Source organism: Aegilops tauschii, chromosome 2, assembly GCF_002575655.3.
Source record: "Aegilops tauschii subsp. strangulata cultivar AL8/78 chromosome 2, Aet v6.0, whole genome shotgun sequence".
Lineage (NCBI taxonomy): Eukaryota > Viridiplantae > Streptophyta > Magnoliopsida > Poales > Poaceae > Aegilops > Aegilops tauschii.
In genome coordinates this window covers 65,810,828-65,832,995 of record NC_053036.3, presented here as the reverse complement: position 1 = coordinate 65,832,995, position 22,168 = coordinate 65,810,828, and the positions used below count along the sequence as shown (strand labels likewise).

Here is a 22,168-nt window from a genome sequence, read left to right as displayed (position 1 = left end):
GTTGCCGTTCACCACGGCGAAACCGCCGCCGCGCGCCCCCTTTTCCCCTCCCTCTTCTCCAGTTGCTCGCATTTCCCATCCGCATTGCACCCCTCTCCCCGCCGCTCCCCCACCGCTCGCTGGGTGGTTTCAGTACCGCCCGCACACTTCGTTCTCTCCGGCGAGATCTGAAGCAGTCGGATCTCAGCCGGCCGCCGTTTTTCTGGGGGGCGCCGGCGAACTGCGCCGGCGAGTCGACTGATTCGTCCGGAAGAAGTTATCCAATCGACCAGCGGAGGTTGCGTGCGAGGTGACGGCGATTTTCCGTCGGAGATTGGGTGTACAAGCGCTTGCTCACCGGAGCTACTCCTCGGCGGATTTCCTCTCCGGCGACCGTCGAAGCTTCTGTCTCCTCGGTCAGGTCAGTTCGCAGCGCACACACTTATTCGTGTCGTCTATGGATGGTTCCACATGTTGTGTGTGTGTGTGTGTGTTCTTAGGCTAGATCCCCAAATCCGTCGTTAGAGCATAGTGACATACGGATTTTTTGTTCTTAGGCTAGGTCCACGAATCTGAATGGTAGAGCAGAGTGATTTGTTGGAGTGCTACATCTACAAATCTGATGTCAGTGCAGTGCATTTTTTGAACCTCCCATGCGGTTTGTTGCCATGATTAGAGTAAAATATGGATGCACTATTTTTTCAGAGATGGCAACTTATTAGCTTCACTAATATACCTAGGCGGCAACTTGTTTGACTGTCTACTAGACAGTGGATGGCAACTTATTTCCAAAGTTGTTCATCAAGCACATTTTTTCGGGGATGGCAACTTATTCGCTTCACTAGTATACCTAGACGGCAACTTGTTTGACTGTCCACTAGACAGTGGATGGCAACTTCTTTCCAAAGTTGTTCATCAAGCACATTTTTTGTCTGCTATACTCTGCATTTTCATCTGCTTATACCAGAGTACACTCTGTTTTCTTGCTAGAGAGGTACCTTTTTTCAATATGTACAGACAATTGATGCTGCCTTTGCAACATACACAAAGTACGTTTTTACCGTGTCTCTCTGCGATGCGATATTCCTTTCATTCCTAGTGTTCACCCCGTTCATGCTGATGGCAAGTTTCTGACGTTACTACTTTCAACTGCAATTTCTTACTTATATACGTATGACTTTCAGAGAGAGTGAATCGTGCGAACTATGTTTCCGCTTTCTTTGTCTGCTGACTGCGGCTTAGTCGATGGCAATTTACCACATGTCCCATCTATAGTGTGGATGGAACTACAGTGCTATCATACCCGTTTATCTTTTTTTTTGCAGATATATTTCCATTTTTTATGGCAACTTTTGCATACTTGACATCTGTACATGTCCCGTTTTTCTGCATGTCATTTCTCACCACCTGGCGCACTGTTAGTGTGACTTCACCATCGGCCACATGGCAACATTCTTACTATTTGTGCTTCACATTTCCCAGCTGTCAGCTTCTAGTACACATACTTAGTTCACGCTTTAGGATGGCAACTTTATTATCACTTAGGGTGCACTGACGTTTCGTGTTGACATTTTTTGGCAGCACTATGGTTCGGAACGCCCCTGACTCCGACGATGAAGACTTCATGCCGCCCAAAGCTGAAGTTGCGGGTGCTGCTAACCGGAATGCAAAGAAGGTATGTACAGTCCACATGCCTCTATCTCTCTTTTTCATGTTAAACATGTATTTGTCTGTGATGGTACCAACCCCTAAGCCCCTATTATCACCTTTTCTAACTTAAATTTTTGCACATGTATTTAACAGCAGAAAGCCGCGCGCAACAGGGGATCACATGAACGCCTAACGGGACTGTATGAAGATTTCGATGATGCCCAGAAAGAAGCTGCAAAGGAAATGGGTATGCAGGTGTTGATGAACATTCAGTGCACTAACTTAAATAACCCCATGTGTGACTGGTTTGCGAGGTTATACCATCCAGACAAGAGGGAATTTGTCATACCAGGACGTGGTAGGATTCCACTTGATGAGGAATCTGTTTTCAATACACTTGGTGTCCCCAATGGCGGCATGGATGTCCCATACAACATCGATATGGAAGTGCAAGCACGTCTTTTTCCTGAGATGTTCCCTGGTCTTACGGCCCTCCCGGCGAACTCTGCTTTTGCGAACATGCTTGCTGCGATGGAAACAAGCGATGATGATTTCAAGAGGAAGCTGCTTATGTACCTCATCTCAAATGTATTTGCTCCCACGACATCGTTACGCCCCAGCAGCAGATGCTTCCCTGTTTTGGTATGAACTTTTTGCCATGTACCCCGCGTGCACCTTACCTGCTTAGTCATTCATTTTCATTTGTTAGCTTTGAAGATCATTATCTCCTTTTTTTTTCACCAAAAAAAATGATGCAGCTTACGCTTTTTTCCTTGTTCTTTTGTCATTTCCTCCATCTCACAGGACCAGATAGGGAATGTTGCCAACATGAACTGGTGCAAGTTCATAGTTGGTTTCCTTCACACTTCACTGTCAAACAAATTGTTCAACAAAGGCTGCCGGCTGCATCTGACGGCAAGTTTACTTAATGCCAAACCATCTTTCTTTTATATTCTTATTCGCACCCCCTCCCCATACTCGACTCTGCTTTCTTACTCATTTTACGCATTACAACATTTTTTTGTATGCCAGTCGCTTGACCTGCATGTCTCACACTTTCTCTTCAGCTCATGTATCTCGATAAGCTTGACATCAGCACTGTCAAACTAAACCCGGTTGGTGGACTGCCTCCACCTCATAAATTTGTTGCGTGTGCTTGGACTGATGCTGCAATCAAGGTTGTTCTCGCTGCGGACAGGAAGCCCGGTGGGACATTTGGCAAGCTACAGGCTAGTCCTTCTATCCGCACTATACTTTACGGCCCATGGCCCAATTCTTTCCTGTCTTATCGTTGGCAATTTACTTTTCTACATAAATCATAAATTTTACTATACATTTACCCCATGGCAAGTTTAACTCAGCTCACATGGCTTCATTGCCATGCTGTTGTACATCTGTACAATTGCCCCTTACAATTATCACTTCAACAAGGCACACTTACAAAGTTCTCCTGCATCATGGCAAACTCGCCGTCCACCAAATAGTTGCGACCATTTTTTCACATTTTCTTGCCATGAAAAATGATCGCTAATTGCCACGACAAACGATAACTTCAACATGGGAAATTCAGTTATTTCACCATTGCAAATGCAGTTTATCGATCATGGTCAATTTCATAATTTACCATGCCAATTTTAGTTCTCACATTTCATTGATGAATTTAGTTAACTTTCATCTTTTTACCGACTTTTCAAACTTGCCACCTTTTCTTCTTCTTTTTTTCAGCTTATGGGAGAGCACAATGTTGACTACAGCATCTTTGGGGGCCTCGACAACTTCAGCAAATGGATGGACAGTCACACAAACGATGCATGCCCTTTAACTATTAGTACCACACAACATTTTCTGATGCAGCAATTTTTCCAACATAACTCATACTCCTGGCTGAGCATTTTTGGCCTCTTCCATTTTTGTTCTTTTTGTGTTTTCCAAATGCAGGCGTGAAGTAACGTCGAGAATCTCGTTGGACAGTTTGTGTCCGGTATGACCAACCTCCTTGGCAACCTTGTAAGGGGCTGGACTGCAATGTCGGCTGGTGACGGAGAAGAAGTTGCCACCAGTTTCATTCTTTTGTTCGCGGTGGCACTGTCGGTGTCAAAACCGGCGGATCTCGGGTAGGGGGTCCCGAACTATGCGTCTAGGAACGATGGTAACAGGAGACGGGGGACACAATGTTTACCCAGGTTCGGGCCCTCTCTATGGAGGTAATACCCTACTTCCTGCTTGATTGATCTTGATGAATATGAGTATTACAAGAGTTGATCTACCATGAGATCGTAATGGCTAAACCCTAGAAGTCTAGCTTGTATGACTATGGTAATGAGTATTCGGTCCTATAGACCTAACCCTCTGGTTAATAGACACCGGAGGGATCTAGGGTTACACAAAGTCGGTTACAGGGAAAGGAATCTTCATGTTTGATCGCCAAGCTTGCCTTCCACGCAAAGGAGAGTCCCATCTAGACACGTTGAGAGTCTTCGGTCTTCATATCTTCACAGCCCATCAGTCCAACCCATGGCTAACAGGCCGGACGCCCGAGGACCCCTTAGTCCAGGACTCCCACAGTAGCCCCTGAACCAGGCTTCAATGACGAGGTGTTCGGCGCGCAAATTGTCTTCGGCATTGCAAGGCGGGTTCCCCTTTCCGAACTCCAAGATAGTCTCCGGACAAGAGATGTGTCCGGATGTGCAACATAAATATCACACACACAGCTGTAGAGAGTATAATATTTCACGAGTCCAATCTGCTGACAACTTTCTACAACATGACATCATGCTGGCCCGGTCTTTATTTCGAACCGTTTCTTGTCCCGCCATTCCACGTTTCGAGGCGTGGCCCCTATTGGCACGTCTTGTCGAAGCAGAGATCGTGTCCCCTTATTACGGGATTCTTATCAACACGGACGTGGGTAATCCAATCGTCTCTTTGGTACGATTCCTTGTGAATAGGCATGTTTTAAGGCCTGAGAGGAGGCGTTTCGATGTTCACAACCTTTATAGAGGGGTACAGACCCGCCCTTCTCCTCTGTGCTTGCTCCTTCTTCAACTTTCCCCACCTCGAGCTCTAACACCCGGGTTTCAATCACCACGAACCTCGATCATGTCTGGCTCCAGACTTCAAGGCCAGCGGGTGGCTTCTTCTGTTACAGAGGAAGACATCGCGAAACTCTGAGCGGCAAGATATCTGATCGCGGAAATCCTCCACTGGCTCCCTGCTGAAGGGCAGGTTATTCCTACCCCTAGATCCGGCGAGAGGGTCGTGTTTATCTCCCACTTCCTCCGAGGTTTAGGGTTTGCTCTCAATCCCTTTGTTCGTGGGCTCATGTTCTATTACGGGCTAGATTTTCACGATCTGGCCCCGAACTCCTTCCTTCTCATATCGGCATTTATCGTCACGTGCGAAGCTTTCCTCTGAATCCCTCCACACTTCGGCTTATGGCTGAAGACCTTCAATGTGAAGCCGCAGGTGATCGAGGGGAGACAGGCGGAGTGTGGTGGTGCCACAGTGAGCAAGCTTACTAACGCTCCTTGGCTAAAAGGATCCTTTACAGAATCTTCAAATTTATGGCAGCAGGAGTGGTTCTATATCACCGAGCCTCGTGGTTCCAAGTGGGCCGCTGCTCCTACCTTTGGATCTAGCCCTCCGACTCAGCCCGCGTCGTGAAACAATAAGGGGCTAGACAGGGGATCAATCGATGAAGTGTGAACTCTGCAGAGCCGCATCTGAAGCCTCCTTGAGAAGGACATCGATCTTATCAATGTGGTTCAAGTAATGCTAGTTCGCCGGACTCTACCGTGCCAACGACGGCCTCTCCGCCTGTGGGAGTTTAATCCGGAAGGAGCGCAAACCCTCCAACACTTCTTTGGCACTACGCACAAAGGGATGTGGAAATTGCTTTTCGGGAAATGAAAACAATGGCCGGATACCACCGAGGACATCGGCCTCGATTGCAACCATCCGGATACCCCGGTAAGCGCTTAACTCCCGAATGCTTTGAGTACGCTGTAATATGTTACTAAGCATACTGCCTATTCCCAGGGCTGGATAAAGAAAGCAGAGTGAATCAGGTGTTCGGCCCCCCTCCCCGAAGACTCAGCGGATTCCCTACTAACAAGGATGCTGGCCCCGACACCATTCCAGATGCCTGTGGAGGAGGATAAGGCGGAAAGCGGAAAGGAAAAAACGGCTTCCACCCTGAAGGTATATCAGGCACTGCGTCCGGGGGAATCAAAATTCCGTCGTCCGAAGACAAAAGTGAAGGAGAAGTCAAGGTACCTTCCCCCCAGGGTAAGAAAAGGGGCACCTCCGAAGATTGGGAGGAAAAGGCCCCCAAGCGAGGCAAGATGCCATCGTCAGGCGGCTCAGGCTTGGAAGACGACGTTGTCGCACTGTTCCATAGTGAGGATAAACCTCTGGCCAAATTGTAAGTTGAACAAGGGAGTTCTTAAACATATCTCGTTCCTTTCCCGCTACCAAGGTAACATTGGGAATATATATTTTGCAGTCCGGCACACCGTCCTCTTCAACAATGCTCCTCCTCGAGGGACCTTCTTCCGGAGATGATGGAGAGCGAAACGCCTCCACCAATTTCCTCGCCCAATAAGGCGGACGACTGTGAAGTGTCGTCCCGGAGGGTCTCTCCCGATCAGCAAGCAGTGCGGGGGATGAAGAAGACATCACCCAGAGGTGCTACCCTAGTCGCCAAGGGTTCGGGGGCCAACAATGAAGACCCCGGACTATCTGGTTTACAGCCGGCGATGATTGTAGGGACGAGAAAACGGGTTCCTTCAAAGGGAGGCCGTGCTCCAACGGCGGCTTCCGAATATCCGGAAGCATCGGATATATTGACGAACATGCTGCAACAAGCGTCCGTCTCAGAGGAACACCGTACCTTGATGGGTACGGTTGTTGAGAGGGTTCTGTCCGCGAAGAGCGGATTGCATGAAGCCTTCACGAGCCTGCTAAGAGGCTTCGAGGTTTGTGATGTAATATTTTCAACTGCGTTTTATTCGCAAAATGAACCTGTATATAGGTAGTAGCCCCTGAGACTTGGATTGGCTTCCCAAGGGAGGCGATCAGAGGATCAAAAGAGATATGCTCAGGGAATGATGTGATTGAATTGGAACACAGGCAATTTCCCCCTCAGTGACCACCCGCACTACACAAGTCGCCGAGCTTCAGCGAAGCTTGATGTGGTGAGTGAGGACATCACGCTTATCCATAAGCGTCTTGACGAGTTGCAAGGTATGTATTTGGGGCAGTCATTATATGCACTTGCTTATAATATAAGCGGGACGTGAAGGAGTGTATGCTAAAATATGCATAACTGCAGATGGTGTTGCCGCGGTTGAGATTCTTCGGGCGGAGCTATTCCGAGCCAAGGAGCAGGCCCGGTTTAGTAATACGGCTGCCAAAAAGGCATCGGTCGAACTGAAGGCCGAACAGGCTGCTCGGCGTCAGGACGAGGAGAAAATATCCAAAATGACGCGTGAGCTCGAAGGTGCCGCTAGCTGCTGCGAATTCCTCGAGAAGGATAATAAAGCAAAAGCAGCTGATCTTGATAAGGTCTTACGAGAGGCAAAAGAAGTGCGGTCCGAGTCTAGAGCGGCTCGGGAGGAGATCCAGCAAGCTGAGGAGATCGCGGCTGGTAAGCCCTTTTTATTGCAAACTAAGTTCGGCGATCCGAATTATATCCCGCTTAACCAAGTGTGGAGTTCTCCAGACGCGTTATTGGACTTGCCGAAGAGTGCGGCTGATGCGGCGCAGTTTTACCAAGCGCAAGAAGGATATACAACGGAGAAGCTTTTCTGGTCACAATTCGGTGCGTCGAAGCGCCCGCTATCGCTAAACGAACAGATGACCCAATGGGCCGAACTTCACAGGCTATCCGTTGCTGCCATGAAGGACATCGTGGTCCGGCTGTGGACAACCGAGCCAGTTCCGGATAGTTATTTTGGTTTGGTGCAGCGACTTGCTGACGCGGTGCCGCGTATCGATGCTGTGAAGCGACCAACGTGCATTGAAGGTGCACGGATGGCCTTTGCCCGTGTCAAGACATACTGGGCGAAGATGAAGGCCACCGATGTTGCAGCGAAGAATCCACCCAAGGGCAAGGATAGTCACGCGCCAGAGCACTATTTCGAGGATGTCTTAGAGGGTGCCCGCTTAATAGAGGGTCAATGCTCAAAAGATGTAATTTTCGAGTGAATTTGTATGAAAATTGTAAAAGAGAATATTATAATAGGGCTAGTTTCTTTTTAGTTTCGCCTAAAAACTTGTATTCCTCCTGTGCGGCCGTTTTTGTATAATATGAAAGTTTTCCAGTCGTCGGCTTCAGCCCTCTCGCAAAAAATACGGCGGTGTTCGGAATAGCATTTGATCACTCTTGACCCAACGTCTTGGTCCATTAAGGAGGTGTCAATGCGGCGAACTAGGCAATCGGACTATAGGGCGTTAAAACTTTCACTTAGCCATAGGAGTTTTATGGTGGGTCTACGATATAGCCCCTGGTATGCACAGGGCTTATTCCAATATGGTGCGTTGCATATGTGACCTGAAGAAAAGGTCCTTCGTATAATACGGAGGGAATCGCGAAAGATCCCGATAAGTCATCAAGTGGTTGACCAGCTCTCGCCGCATCATGACAGTCAGTTTTCGGCTTTCTCTACTGAGGTGCTTGACCAGATGAACCGGAAGCACAATCGCAGTAGTTCTCTCTTTACTACCTTAGCCGATAGAGCGGAACGTAAGGTAGCAAGCACAGGAGCCGGGCAACCCAACTATTGACCCAAGACATGATTCGGAGCTGATGCATATCAGGCCAAACTCGAGACGCCGAGGTACGCTATAGAGCTGTTCGGACTTTGTCGGCAACTCATTTGTTCTCATCCCTAGCCCCTGGCAAGTTATGCCGAGGTGTGAAAACATCCAAAGGAGCAAAATTCAGTTCTTTAGAAAAAGGCGAATGATGAATACAGATTATGTTCTCTGGGACCTGAGTGATATGCCAATCGTTATGTTGCAGATAAAAACGCCATAGCCCCGTCTATTTGACATGCCAGGGGTCGAAGGCTGAGGAAAAAGGCACCTTACAGGCTCGAAATATAGAGTACGGTCTACAAAAAGTTATTTTGGACCTCCTGTCGCACGTCTGCGTCACCTGTCCTCGGTTAAGGGGCTCCTTTGATGGGAATGGCCCTTGGATAAATGTACAAACCCGAACTCCGATAGAGTCCGTGAGATAACCAGCCTCTGAATCACCTGTGGAGGGAACATAAGAGAGAAAAAGGTAGTTAGAAGAAATAGGAGAGGCTGTGGAAGTGCTTGCAAGTCCTTCCGTATTGTGCTTCCGCCGATGCCCAGGGTATTTCAAGTGCATAATTATGTATGCATAGTACCAAATTCCTAGGCGTTTTAGGCGAACGGCGGAAGCCGAATTGCTAGTCCAATATGGACATTAATCGGTCATGTTGAATGGAGACCAGCGGCTTAATGGCCGATGAGGTGGGCGGTGTGACAGGGCCGCTGTGCAGTTCGGCTGAGTTAGCCGTGGCGTGCTCTTCTGTACAGAGGGAGTGTTCCGTGCGTTCCCCTATAGGGGTGTGCGTCACATATGCCATGTTCACTGTTTTTACTTTGGGGGGGGGGACTGCTTTTGACCCCTAGTATTTGTTTAGTGAGTTTCTTCGTTGCCGCTATCACCGGGCAGCCTCCACCCCTTGTGTCCGGCTTTGAGCTTGCCGGCTTGCTTGAAGACCCAACAGCTTCTGTTGGTATGATTGGTTGGTTTGTCGGGGTGGCCATGAATCTGGCAGGGCCTATCCAGTATCTTGTCTGAAGCGGATGGTCCGTCCTTGTTTGCCTTGAATGGCTTTTTCCGTTGACCGGTTTTGGGACTGATGAATCCAGCGTTGACCATTGTGTCGTGCGTTTTTCATTGTGTTTGTGATTGCTGCATCGCGGCTTGCCATTGCCTGCTCGGACTTCGGACGTGCCCGGATCGCTGGCGCTGCTGCTTTTACGAGCCAGCCAGTTGTCTTCGCCCGCGCAAAAGCGAGTCATCAGAGCGGTAAGGGCTGACATGGATTTTGGTTTTTCTCGTCCAAGGTGGCGGGCGAGCCATTCGTCTCAGACACTGTCTTTGAAGGCCGCTAGGGCTTCCGCGTCCGGACAGTCGACGATTTCGTTCTTTTTAAGTAAGAATCTAGTCCAGAGCTTCCTGGCTGACTCTCCGGGCTGTTGGACAATGTGACTTAAGTCATCGGCATCTGGTTGCCGGACATATGTTCCTTGGAAGTTGCCACGAAAGGCGTTTTCCAAGTCCTCCCAGCTGCCGATAGAGTTTTCCGGCAGACTATTTAACCAGTACCGAGCTGGTTCTTTGAGTTTTAGTGGTAGGTATTTGATGGCATGGAGGTCATCTCCGCGAGCCATATGGATATGGAGAAGAAAATCCTCGATCCACACCGCGGGGTCAGTTGTTCCATCGTATGATTCGATACGGGTTTAAACCCTTCTGGGAATTGATGCTCCATTACTTCATCAGTGAAGCAGAGTGGGTGTGCGGCGCCTCTAAATTGGGCCACGTCGCGACGTAGCTCAGATAGAGTCCGTCTGCGGTTTTCGGCCCAGGCATGACTAGGTTTGTCACGTCCGAATAGATGGCCGTCATCGCGTGTCAAAGCATGTCCTCGCGATTCGTAGATCGATCTGGTATGTCCTGCTCTACTGTCCTGTCGAAGGTTATATGTAGAATCCCGAGCTGTCTTATCTCTGTTTTTTCGTTGCGGTGCGGCGGGCTGCTGTTCGGCTTGGGTTGCCGTTTTATCTCGACCGCGTTGTGGTCGGTCGGCCGCATTGTCCCGACCGCGTGGTATAAGTTCTGCTGCCTCCTCGTCGAACTGAGGTAGCAATCTGCGCTTTGGGTAACACTTAGTTGGGCGCTTGAGGCCGTATTCTTCGGCTGCTAGGATGTCTGCCCATCTATCATTGAGCAGGTCTTGGTCGGCTTGAAGCTGTTGCTGTCTCTTTTTCAGGATCCTTCCAGTGGCTATTAGCCGGCGTTTAAAGCGCTCCTGCTCGAGAGGTTCCTCAGGTATGATGAAATCCTCGTTGTCGAGGCTCTCCTCATCCTCGGAGAGTGGCAGATAATGACTGTCCTCCGAGTCTTCATGTGTGGCATGTTCATCGGGGCTAACGTGCCCGTTTCTTTGTTCCTCCTGTTCAGAAGTTATCTCAACAGGGCCTTCATTGTTTTCGGCATCGTCCGGAGTATTATTTTCTCCGGTGCTAGTATTGTTGTTTTCGGAACGACGTGGCTTAGAGCGGTGGTGGGAGCGCCGGCGTTTGGGCTGTGTCTCAGGGGGTTTATCCTCAACTGGATCTTCTTTGTCATCGTCATTAGTTTCTTTAGGTGTATCCACCATGTATGCATCGTGCGAAGAAGTGGCCGTCCAGCATCCAGTAAATGGCGGGTTTTGGCCTTGCTCCTCATCGGCATCGTCGTCCATACCGTCGATGTCTTTAGAGCTGTAATTGAGCATGTCGGTTAAGTCCTCGACAGTGGCTATGAAGTGGGTGGTGGGTGGGAAACAAACTTCTCCATCATCAGCCTCCCGTTTGGACCGGACATAATTCGGCTGTGAGTCCCTCGCCAAGGACAGATTCTTTAATGAGTCTAGCACGTCGCCGAAAGGCGAGTGTCGGAAGATGTCTGTGGAACTGAATTCGAAGATCGATAACCGACCAAGCTCGGCGTGTGCGGACGCACATTGTTTGGAACTTATAGCCGGGAACGAGTCCAGAGTTCCGGTGACACAGATATCACATGAGGCTAAGTCTGTGTGCGGCTCCAACGCCGCGGAATCTATGGCCTCCGTGGCGGGGTTGAGCTTCCCGTCCTCGGATGGCGCGATTTGCTCCGGATCTAAGGCCAGAGTAGTTACAGGAGCAATCTCCTGGATGTGGTTCGATGACAGATTTAAGTCATGTTCATCGAGGTGATAGGGAGCGACTGCCGCGGTCTCGAATCCGTCGAAGATCAAGTCTCCGCGGATGTCCGTGACGTAATTCAAGCTCCCAAATCTGACCTGACGCCGGGGGCGTAGCTTTCGATCTTCTCCAAATGGCCAAACGAGTTGGCCCGCAGTGCGAAGCCGCCGAATACAAAGATCTGTCCGGGGAGGAAGACTTCTCCTTGGACAGCATTGTTGTAGATGATTGAAGGAGCCATCAAACCTTTTGAGGACGGCACAGCGGAACTCTCAATGAAAGCACCAATGTCGGTGTCAAAACCGGCGGATCTCGGGTAGGGGGTCCCGAACTGTGTGTCTAGGATCGATGGTAACAGGAGACGGGGGACACAATGTTTACCCAGGTTCGGGCCCTCTCTATGGAGGTAATACCCTACTTCCTGCTTGATTGATCTTGATGAATATGAGTATTACAAGAGTTGATCTACCACGAGATCATAATGGCTAAACCCTAGAAGTCTAGCTTGTATGACTATGGTAATGAGTATTCGGTCCTATAGACCTAACCCTCCAGTTTATATAGACGCCGGAGGGATCTAGGGTTACACAAAGTCGGTTACAGGGAAAGGAATCTTCATGTTTGATCGCCAAGCTTGCCTTCCACGCAAAGGAGAGTCCCATCCGGACACGTTGAGAGTCTTTGGTCTTCATATCTTCACAGCCCATCAGTCCGGCCCATGGCTACCAGGCCAGACGCCCGAGGACCCCTTAGTCCAGGACTCCCTCAGGTACTTCTCGTCCAACTGGGTCTAGGGGTAGATATGACCACAACGATTCGCAAGAGGTACCCCCTAGCGATGAAGACTTATCAGTTGACGACAGTGACTACAACGATGATGACCCGCAAGACGACACCCGTAATGATGGCGATAACAGAATGGACGGCAACGAGCATGACACGTCGCCTGAGCACAATTGCGGAGGTGCTGAGACATCCATCGTACAGGATTTGGGCGGTCGTTCTGGTACTCGAGCCTCGAAAAGGGTTAGGGAAGCACAAGATGCGAACCTACAAGCTGCTTCTAAAAAGACAAAGTTGGACCCCGGTGCTGCTAGAAAGAGGTATACTTTCCTGTTCACCACTCTTTCTTGCAATTTTAAATCATTTATTATTTATTACATCTATTTTCTGCTTCATGCTTCCCACTCGGCAACTAATGCTTTTTTTGTTTTTCTCGTAGGGAGGCAACTGCTGGCGGAAGAGTAACCATAGAGAAAATCGCCCAACAGCCTCCCAGATCTTCTGCTCGTGCAGGCAAGGCTCAGACGGCTACACGTTCATCTCCTCGCTTCGCATCCTCCAACACGGGAGATCCGGTTGTCCTTGAGGACATGAGGGGTGAGGCTAAAAGGGTAGCACTATGACATATGTACATTTTTTAAGTGTTATGTTTTCATATGTCTACTTTTACATACATTACATGGCAACTTCTAGTTGTCCATACATGGCAACCTTTTACCTTGCACACTTATGTCACCCCCCACTTTTTGCTCTCATACCCTCTAAGGTGGCAACTTTACTTCCTTACATTTTCTTCTACCACATGTCCCAACTTTCGGGGTACCCACCATGTGGTAACTTGAACCCTTATAGAAATGCCTTTTCATTACTACCTACTGATCCACATCACATGCACTTTCTATTGCTGCTTCATCTTATTTTCATTCATGGTTACAAATTAAACCACATGGCAACTTTTCTGCTTCTTTCATACTTCCAACTTTTTTCCCTCTGTTTTGCAGCCCTTTAACCTTCATTTTACACCACAGTCATTTTTTACTTACGACTTTCATGCACGGCAACTTACAGCCTTTCTATTGTCACTACCTTACTTACATGCAGGCTAAAGAAGAGAAGAAATGTGTCTGGTCATACGACTAAACCTACCAAGAAAGACCCGTTGCAGCGCATGCATGCTAAGCTTGCTTCATCTGACAATGTGGACTTTGTTAAAGCACCTGCTGCCACTAGTTCTCATGCAGCAGTCAAGTTGTTGTCATCTGTTGCTGCCGTGTTGACCGGCAACGAAGGTGTAGCATCAGGGGGCTCTGATGAATTGATGTCCCCAAGATCACCTGACGTTGCGCCGGCATTGGTATCGATGAGTCAAGGGCTCGAAGGTAGCCCACTACTGTCTGATCCTCTGCACCAACCACACCAGCCTAAGGTGAATGCGCCAAACTCCACTGTTGATACGTCTGAGAAACCTCAGTCAGTAGGTAAAGATTGCACGAGTTTGGCCGCCTCAACTGCTGTTCAAAACAAGGGTCCGGCAGTCACGCAACAAGGACATCAGGCTGGCCCGCATGATCGTGCTGCTCATCCGCACACTGTTTCCAAAGCTGGTCCACACGTTACTGACAAGAAATCAACTAAACAGGCAGTCGGTACCAGGAAGAGCCCTCGGAACAAAGCTGATTAGTCAGGCAACGTGCATCGTCAGGACACAGGGTATGTGTCTGCTTCAACCTTGTTCCCGCCTGCCCCCTAGGGCAAGACTGTCGATCCAGTTCAGACAAATGTACTTGGAGGTGGAATGGTCCAGGAACCGATAGTCCCTTAGAAAGAAAAGATTCATCCAAATCCAATGCTCAAGCACACACGTGTCCCACTGGATATGGGGGTCCCTTACACTCCAAGTGTTGACCATCCAGTGAAAGGGACAACCAAGAAGGTGCCTATCGATATTCCGGACACGACTCCGTGCCCCACTTCCAATCCTAAGGATGCCGGATCAGTTGACATGGACGTCTTTGTTGATTTGTCTCCGTTGGCAGCGTCTCTTGGTGTGATCGAAAAGCAGAATGAGCGCGATTTCAGGCACCCTATGGCTTTCACGCCACCATCGTTCAGCCTCGGAATTGATTTGAACCAGCCAATTGAGCCAGTTGATGCTATCCCAGTGTCTTATGCATTCCCGTCACAGCCGGAGCAGATGATGGCGCAGCCAATTGTTGATGGCAGAAAGGCTGTCAAATTTGCCGAGCCTATTGTTCAAGGTACTATCCACCTATCACTTTTTGCGGTGGCAACCTGACTTTTTTTCTTTTGTTGGCAATTCCAAGACGTTGTACTCCATGTGTCCATTGCCCTATTTTGTCATCTTTTTCTTTGTATTAACTGCATGGCTATTTACAAATTGCCTTCCTGACAAGTTTGTTTACCACACGCAGGATCACCTATGGAGATATCATCATCAATGGATGATGCCCTATGCAAGATGGAGTAGGATGTGCTCCTCCGGAAAAAAAATGCAGCCAAAAGCCCCTTCTAGCTCACCTGTCGCACACGCTACCACTTCTGTTGATGTGCAGAGCAGCGCCACCCCAGGTTCTGTGCGGCAGGCAAGGGTTGTGCAAACCCCCCCCCCCCCCCCGAAGTGGACTATGAACCTCCAATAAAGGCCACAAAGCAACAACAAGCACTTTACGAAATCGTTAGGCGTTTTGGAAATGCGCGAAGCAACAGCAAGCATATGAATGCAATCAGAGAGTAAGTTTCTTCTCATCCTCCACTTCTTGCTACAACCTTTTTAGTTCAGACCTTTCTTCATCTGTACCAGTCTTTTTTATTTTTTTATTGCTCATTTATTCCAGCTCATGTTTGGACAGAACTAAGGTCATCGACTGCCATGAGACGTTTGTTCACATGGATGATCTCGCTGAGTCCCTGATGCCTACCGGGAGACTATCTCAGAATGTTATCTCTGCGGGTATTGGCTTCATCAACAGCCACGCCGACATCCATCCCGATAAGATCATTATGAGCACAACCATCACGAGGAGGATTTTTGATGGCGACTTCTCTCACAAACAAATTCGTAAAGTGTTTGACCAACATGGTGACTTCAAGCTCACAATGAAGAAATTTGTATGTAGCCTCTCCTTTTTGGGTGTTGAGACCTTTTTTGCACCACTGCTTTTTTTGCTTGTAGCATACGATCAACATGTTGCATCCCATTACACCCTACACCCACTGTCACACAGCTGTTATTCTTAGTATCACCTCCCTGTTTTGTTAACTATCCCTTATGGTTCTTTTACCTTTTACACTTTTTCCCCGCGTATTGTGCAGGTGATGTTCGCGATGTTTCAACAGGTTACAGCTCCCGAGGACCCACACGAGAAAACTGGTCACTACTACACGATTTCCATCAACTTGGCGAAGCAACGCTTCAAAGTTCTCGACTCAATCCGTTCGGGAGATGACGAGTCGCTTCGCTCCCACGCAGATTTTTTCATCAACAACTTGAAGGAAACCTGGGCGCGTCACTACAGTGGCTCGAAGGTCCAGATCAAACATTTCCCTATCGAGTATGTGAAGTCCACAAAGCAGGGAAACACGTAAGCTTCTGCCCTTCTTTTGTCTTTACACCTTGGCAACTTCGATTAAATGAACATGGCAACTTCACTACATGTTACATGGCAACTTTACTACATACTGCATGGCAACTTCAGTCTTAGCCCCATGGCAACTTAGCTACATATTACATGGCAACTTCACTACATACTGCATGACAACTTTAGTTCTAGGCCCATGGCAACTTCACTTCTTTATTCTACATTACACCCTACAACTACATTAACATGCCAACTCCAACACATACTACATGGCAACTTCACCCCCCCCCCCCAATTGATGCCATGGCTTCATTCATAGGGTCATGCCAATTTCTGCCAAGATCACTAACCTTTTTGCAACCTGCTACGAAACCCCCGTCCAACGTTACTTCCCCCCTTTTTCCTGTGCTTACTATGAATAGTATACTACATACAACGTGTCATTTTTTCTAATCCACTTCACATGGCAACTTTTCTGTCTAACTGCGTTCTCCAACATTTACTACTCTGCTTCTGCCATTCTCACAACCATGTCATTTTCAAATTTATCAACATGCTACTTTTCTCACTGCCACACTTTACCCAAATGTTTACTTACTCATCACACGCCATCATTTTTTGCACTTGCCCCCATGCCATAATAATCTTCTAGTACTAAAGTTTATGCTTCTTTTAGCATGGCAACTTCTAATTTATTTATTTTACCCTTTGTTCCCACAATGATCACTGAAAACATCTACGACTATGGTGTCTACACCCTCGAATATGTTGCAAAGTGGCAAGGCAGGAAGGTGCCAACTTTGAGCAAGGAAATAGCCGCAGAGCTTAGGAAGATCTATCTGTGGAATTGGGTCACAACTATCGATTTCAACAAGCGGGAGGGTGCGCTGGCTTGGTTGGAGTCTGATGTCAAAGCTGCTATCAAGAGATACAAGTGACTGCAGAAGATAATAAAACACCACTTTCTTTTATCTATGTACTTACATTCAATGTTCGGATGAATGTAAGGAACCACGCCTCTCCTTTTTTTTCCTTTTTTCACTATCACTGTTGTTATTGTAAACGCACAAGACCATCGTCTATCTATCGTGAACCTTTTGTGGTTGTAATTTGCAACATATAACTTCAATGTCAGACCTCGTTTCTGTAAGTGTTCCGGCTTGTCATGCTTGTGCTAACATTTTGTTTTTGTTCTTACAACACTTTCGGATCACACAGTTTGCCATGAGGGTGTTAGTTTTTTTCTACATTTCTGTTCCGTAAAGGCCCGTTCTCACGAAAGTGTAGTTTCTTCAAAATGACAAACAAACATTAGCTGGTTGCTGCAACACTTTTTTGCAACTAGCTCTTTATTTTTTTACGTTCATCATAGTTCCAATTTAGTGGCACCTTTTCCTCAAAAACTCACAGCTCTTTTCCAGTGTGAGTTTAATACTTTTTTTCAAGCAGCATGGAAACTCCTCATGTCTACTCACAATGTCACCTATGTTTTTTGATTTTTGAAATGCTAAAAGTCACCCAATTGACGCAGACGCATGTACAGTTGACGATAAGCACAATCATTCCAAATTTTACAAACGCATACCCCGTTAGTTGCCCCATTTTTCACACAACCCCATCTTACTGTTATTCTTTGCCACAGTCGAATAACTACATTTTTTGCAGCAATGTGGCAACTTTTATGTCTTTTTTAATACCACAACGAATGTCTTTAATTTTAACGGTAAACTACACCAAAATGCCACGGACGAAGCTACAGTTTACCATTCGGCCAACCATTGCACATTTTCAACAGACACAACCTGCTAGCTGTCTCACTTTTCTAAGTAGCCCAAGCTTCCGCCGCTGTCTTCTTTGTAGGCTTCTTGTGCTTTGCTTGGATCTCGAGTGCTGACTTGTACCTTATTTGCTTTGGTCGCCCTTTAGTGACTGTCCTTGGAGGGTTCCGCACGTGCACGTGCGTGTTGGATGCGCCGGAACCTACCTCCGAGTTGTCTGTTGATGGCCCTGCTGACATATGAGCAGTCTTGCTTTTCTTTGGGAATCGATGCAGTGCCTCCTCCTCCATTCTCCTCTTAATTGACTCCAACTCTCTTTCAAGCGCGTTTGTGTGCCTCTCAACTGCTCTACTCACCACATCATACTTGCAAGCCTCATCTGCTGTGTTTGTAAATCTCCTTGTCATCACCACACGCCTGACTGCTTCCATGGTTGTGTTGGGCCCATCTTCATGCTCTGCGAGTACTTGTTGTGATCCATGCTGGCAGAGTGCTTCATCTGCGTTCCAAGACCAACGCTCAAGGATGTATCTTGGTGGCACCTGTTTCACGCCATTCATGTCCATTACCCTCAGAATATTGCAGCAAATCATATCATCTCTTTCAAACTTGCAGCATTGACAGTAATACACCCCTTCTGCTATGTACGCCGCCACCATGTAGTTTATTCCCTTGTCCGGGTCTTCGGCTTCGGAGTCCGTCATGTCCTGCATGGTGCAAACCTTGTACGTGATGTCGCCAACTTGAAACACGGTGTAACCGGTTAACAGCCTTAGCTCCCATTGGAACCTGCATTTTTTATTATTTTCCATTACAAGTTAGGTCATGCAACAACAGCTACATACGTGCGCGGCCGCACCGTGCACTCATGGCAATTTCATTCAATCACACATGGCAACTCTAGTCATTCATTTTGATGGCAACTTATGATATTCAAACATTTGCATTTTCCACTCTTGCCATCATTGCACGCCTTACCACTACAAGAAGCATGGCAACTTAATTCCTCTATTCATGCTATTTTTCATAGTACTACAACCATGATAGATTTAAATTTGTTACAGCTATGATGGCAACTTCCAGCTAATTCTTCCTACAAACATGGCAACTAACACTTCTGTTAGATGGCAACTACAGACATTCACACATGGCATGTTTGTTGGAAATATGCCCTAGAGGCAATAATAAAATGGTTAGTATTATATTTCCTTGTTCATGATAATTGTCTATTGTTCATGCTATAATTGTGTTATCCGGAAATCGTAATACATGTGTGAATACATAGACCACAAGATGTCCCTAGTGAGCCTCTAGTTGACTAGCTCATTGATCAACTGATAGTCATGGTTTCCTGACTATGGACATTGGATGTCATTGATAACGGGATCACATCATTAGGAGAATGATGTGATGGACAAGACCCAATCCTAAGCATAGCACAAAGATCGTGTAGTTCGTTTGCTAGAGCTTTTCCAATGTCAAGTATCTTTTCCTTAGACCATGAGATCGTGTAACTCCCGAATGCCGTAGGAGTGCTTTGGTGTACCAAACGTCACAACGTAACTGGGTGACTATAAAGGTACACTACAGGTATCTCTGAAAGTGTCTGTTGGGTTGACACGGATCGAGACTGGGATTTGTCACTCCGTATGACGGAGAGGTATCTCTGGGCCCACTCGGTAATGCATCATCATAATGAGCCCAGTGTGACTAAGGAGTTAGCCACGGGATCAGGCATTACGGTACGAGTAAAGAGACTTGCCGGTAACGAGATTGAACGAGGTATTGGGATACCGACGATCGAATCTCGGGCAAGTTACATACCGATTGACAAAGGGAATTGTATACGGGATTGATTGAATCCTCGACATTGTGGTTCATCCGATGAGATCATCGTGGAACATGTGGGAGCCAACATGGGTATCCAGATCCCGCTGTTGGTTATTGACCGGAGAGTCGTCTCGGTCATGTCTGCATGTCTCTCGAACCCGTAGGGTCTACACACTTAAGGTTCGGCGACGCTAGGGTTGTAGAGATATTAGTATGCGAAAACCCGAAAGTTGTTCGGAGTCCCGGATGAGATCCCGGACGTCACGAGGAGTTCCGGAATGGTCCGGAGGTGAATAATTATATATAGGAAGTCCAGTTTCGGCCACCGGGAAAGTTTCGGGGGTTATCGGTATTGTACCGGGACCACCGGAAGGGTCCCGGGGGTCCACCGGGTGGGGCCACCTATCCCGGAGGGCCCCATGGGCTGAAGTGGGAGGGGAACCAGCCCCTGGTGGGCTGGTGCGCCCCCCCTTGGGCCTCACCCTGCGCCTAGGGTTGGAAACCCTAGGGGTGGGGGCGCCCCCCACTTGGCTTGGGGGGAGGGGGGGAAGCCACCCCTTGGCCACCGCCCTCCCCCTCAGATGGGATCTCCAGGGGGCCGGTGCCCCCCCAGGACCCCTATATATAGTGGGGGGAGGGAGGGCAGCAGTACCCTAGCCCCTGGCGCCTCCCTCTCCCTCCCGTGACACCTCTCCCTCCCTCTTGCGCTTGGCGAAGCCCTGCCGGGATCCCCGCTACTTCCACCACCACGTCGTCGTGCTGCTGGATCTCCATCAACCTCTCCTTCCCCCTTGCTGGATCAAGAAGGAGGAGACGTCGCTGCTCCGTACGTGTGTTGAACGCGGAGGTGTCGTCCGTTCGGCGCTCGGTTATCGGTGATTTGGATCACGACAAGTACGACTCCATCAACCCCGTTCACTTGAATGCTTTCGCTCGCGATCTACAAGGGTATTTAGATGCACTCCTTCTCTCTCGTTGCTAGTAAACTCCATAGATGGATCTTGGTGATGCGTAGAAAATTTTAAAATTCTGCAACGATCCCCAACAGTGGCATCATGAGCCAGGCCTATGCGTAGTTTCTATGCACGAGTAGAACACAAAGCAGTTGTGGGCGTAGATGTTGTCAATTTTTCTTGCCACTACTAGTCTTATCTTGTTTCGGCGGCATCGTGGGATGAAGCGGCCCGGACCGACCTTACACGTACGCTTACGTGAGACAGGTTCCACCGACTGACATGCACTAGTTGCATAAGGTGGCTAGCGGGTGTCTGTCTCTCCCACTTTAGTCGGAACGGATTCGATGAAAAGGGTCCTTATGAAGGGTAAATAGAAATTGGCATATCACATTGTGGTTTTACGTAGGTAAGAAACGTTCTTGCTAGAAACCTATAGAAGCCACGTAAAAACTTGCAACAACAATTAGAGGACGTCTAACTTGTTTTTGCAGCATGTGCCTTGTGATGTGATATGGCCAAAAAGGATGTGATGAATGAGATATATGTGATGTATGAGATTGATCATGTTCTTGTAATAGGAATCACGACTTGCATGTCGATGAGTATGACAACCGGCAGGAGCCATAGGAGTTGTCTTTATTTTTTGTATGACCTGCGTGTCATTGAATAACGCCATGTAAATTACTTTACTTTATTGCTAAACGCATTAGCCATAGAAGTAGAAGTAATCGTTGGCGTGACAACTTCATGGAGACACGATGATGGAGATCATGATGATGGAGATCATGGTGTCATGCTGGTGACGAAGATGATCATGGCGCCCCGAAGATGGAGATCAAAAGGAGCAAAATGATATTGGCCATATCATGTTGATTGCATGTGATGTTTATCATGTTTTACATCTTATTTGCTTAGAACGACGGTAGTAAGTAAGATGATCCCTTATAATAATTTTAAGAAAGTGTTCCCCCTAACTGTGCACCATTGCGAAGGTTCGTTGTTTCGAAGCACCACGTGATGATCGGGTGTGATAGATTCTAACGTTCGCATACAACGGGTGTTGACGAGCCTAGCATGTACAGACATGGCCTCGGAACACACACAATACACTTAGGTTGACTTGACGAGCCTAGCATGTACAGACATGGCCTCGGAACACGGAAGACCGAAAGGTCGAGCATGAGTCGTATAGAAGATACGATCAACATGAAGATGTTCACCGATGTTTGACTAGTCCGTCTCACGTGATGATCGGACACGGCCTAGTTGACTCGGATCATGTTTCACTTAGATGACTAGAGGGATGTCTATCTGAGTGGGAGTTCATTGAATAATTTGATTAGATGAACTTAATTATCATGAACTTAGTCTAAAATCTTTACAATATGTCTTGTAGATCAAATGGCCCACGTTGCCCTCAACTTCAACACGTTCCTAGAGAAAACCAAGCTGAAAGATGATGGCAGCAACTATACGGACTGGGTCCGGAACCTGAGGATCATCCTCATAGCTGCCAAGAAAGATTATGTCCTAGAAGCACCGCTAGGTGAAGCACCCATCCCAGAGAACCAAGACGTTATGAACGCTTGGCAATCACATGCTG

General features: G+C 47.8%; 1 protein-coding gene and 1 pseudogene across 1 annotated transcript; one reads left to right on the top strand and one right to left on the bottom strand.

Moving 5' to 3' along the window:
- Window positions 1-1,290: 1,290 nt before the first annotated feature.
- Window positions 1,291-14,152, top strand: LOC109773172 (uncharacterized; annotated as a pseudogene).
- A 3,671-nt stretch (window positions 14,153-17,823) lies between these two features.
- Window positions 17,824-18,483, bottom strand: LOC109773173 (uncharacterized). Its single transcript, XM_020331872.1, has one exon. It carries the CDS (start codon window positions 18,481-18,483, stop codon window positions 17,824-17,826), a length of 660 nt encoding a protein of 219 aa, XP_020187461.1.
- Between the last annotated feature and the right edge of the window lie 3,685 nt (window positions 18,484-22,168).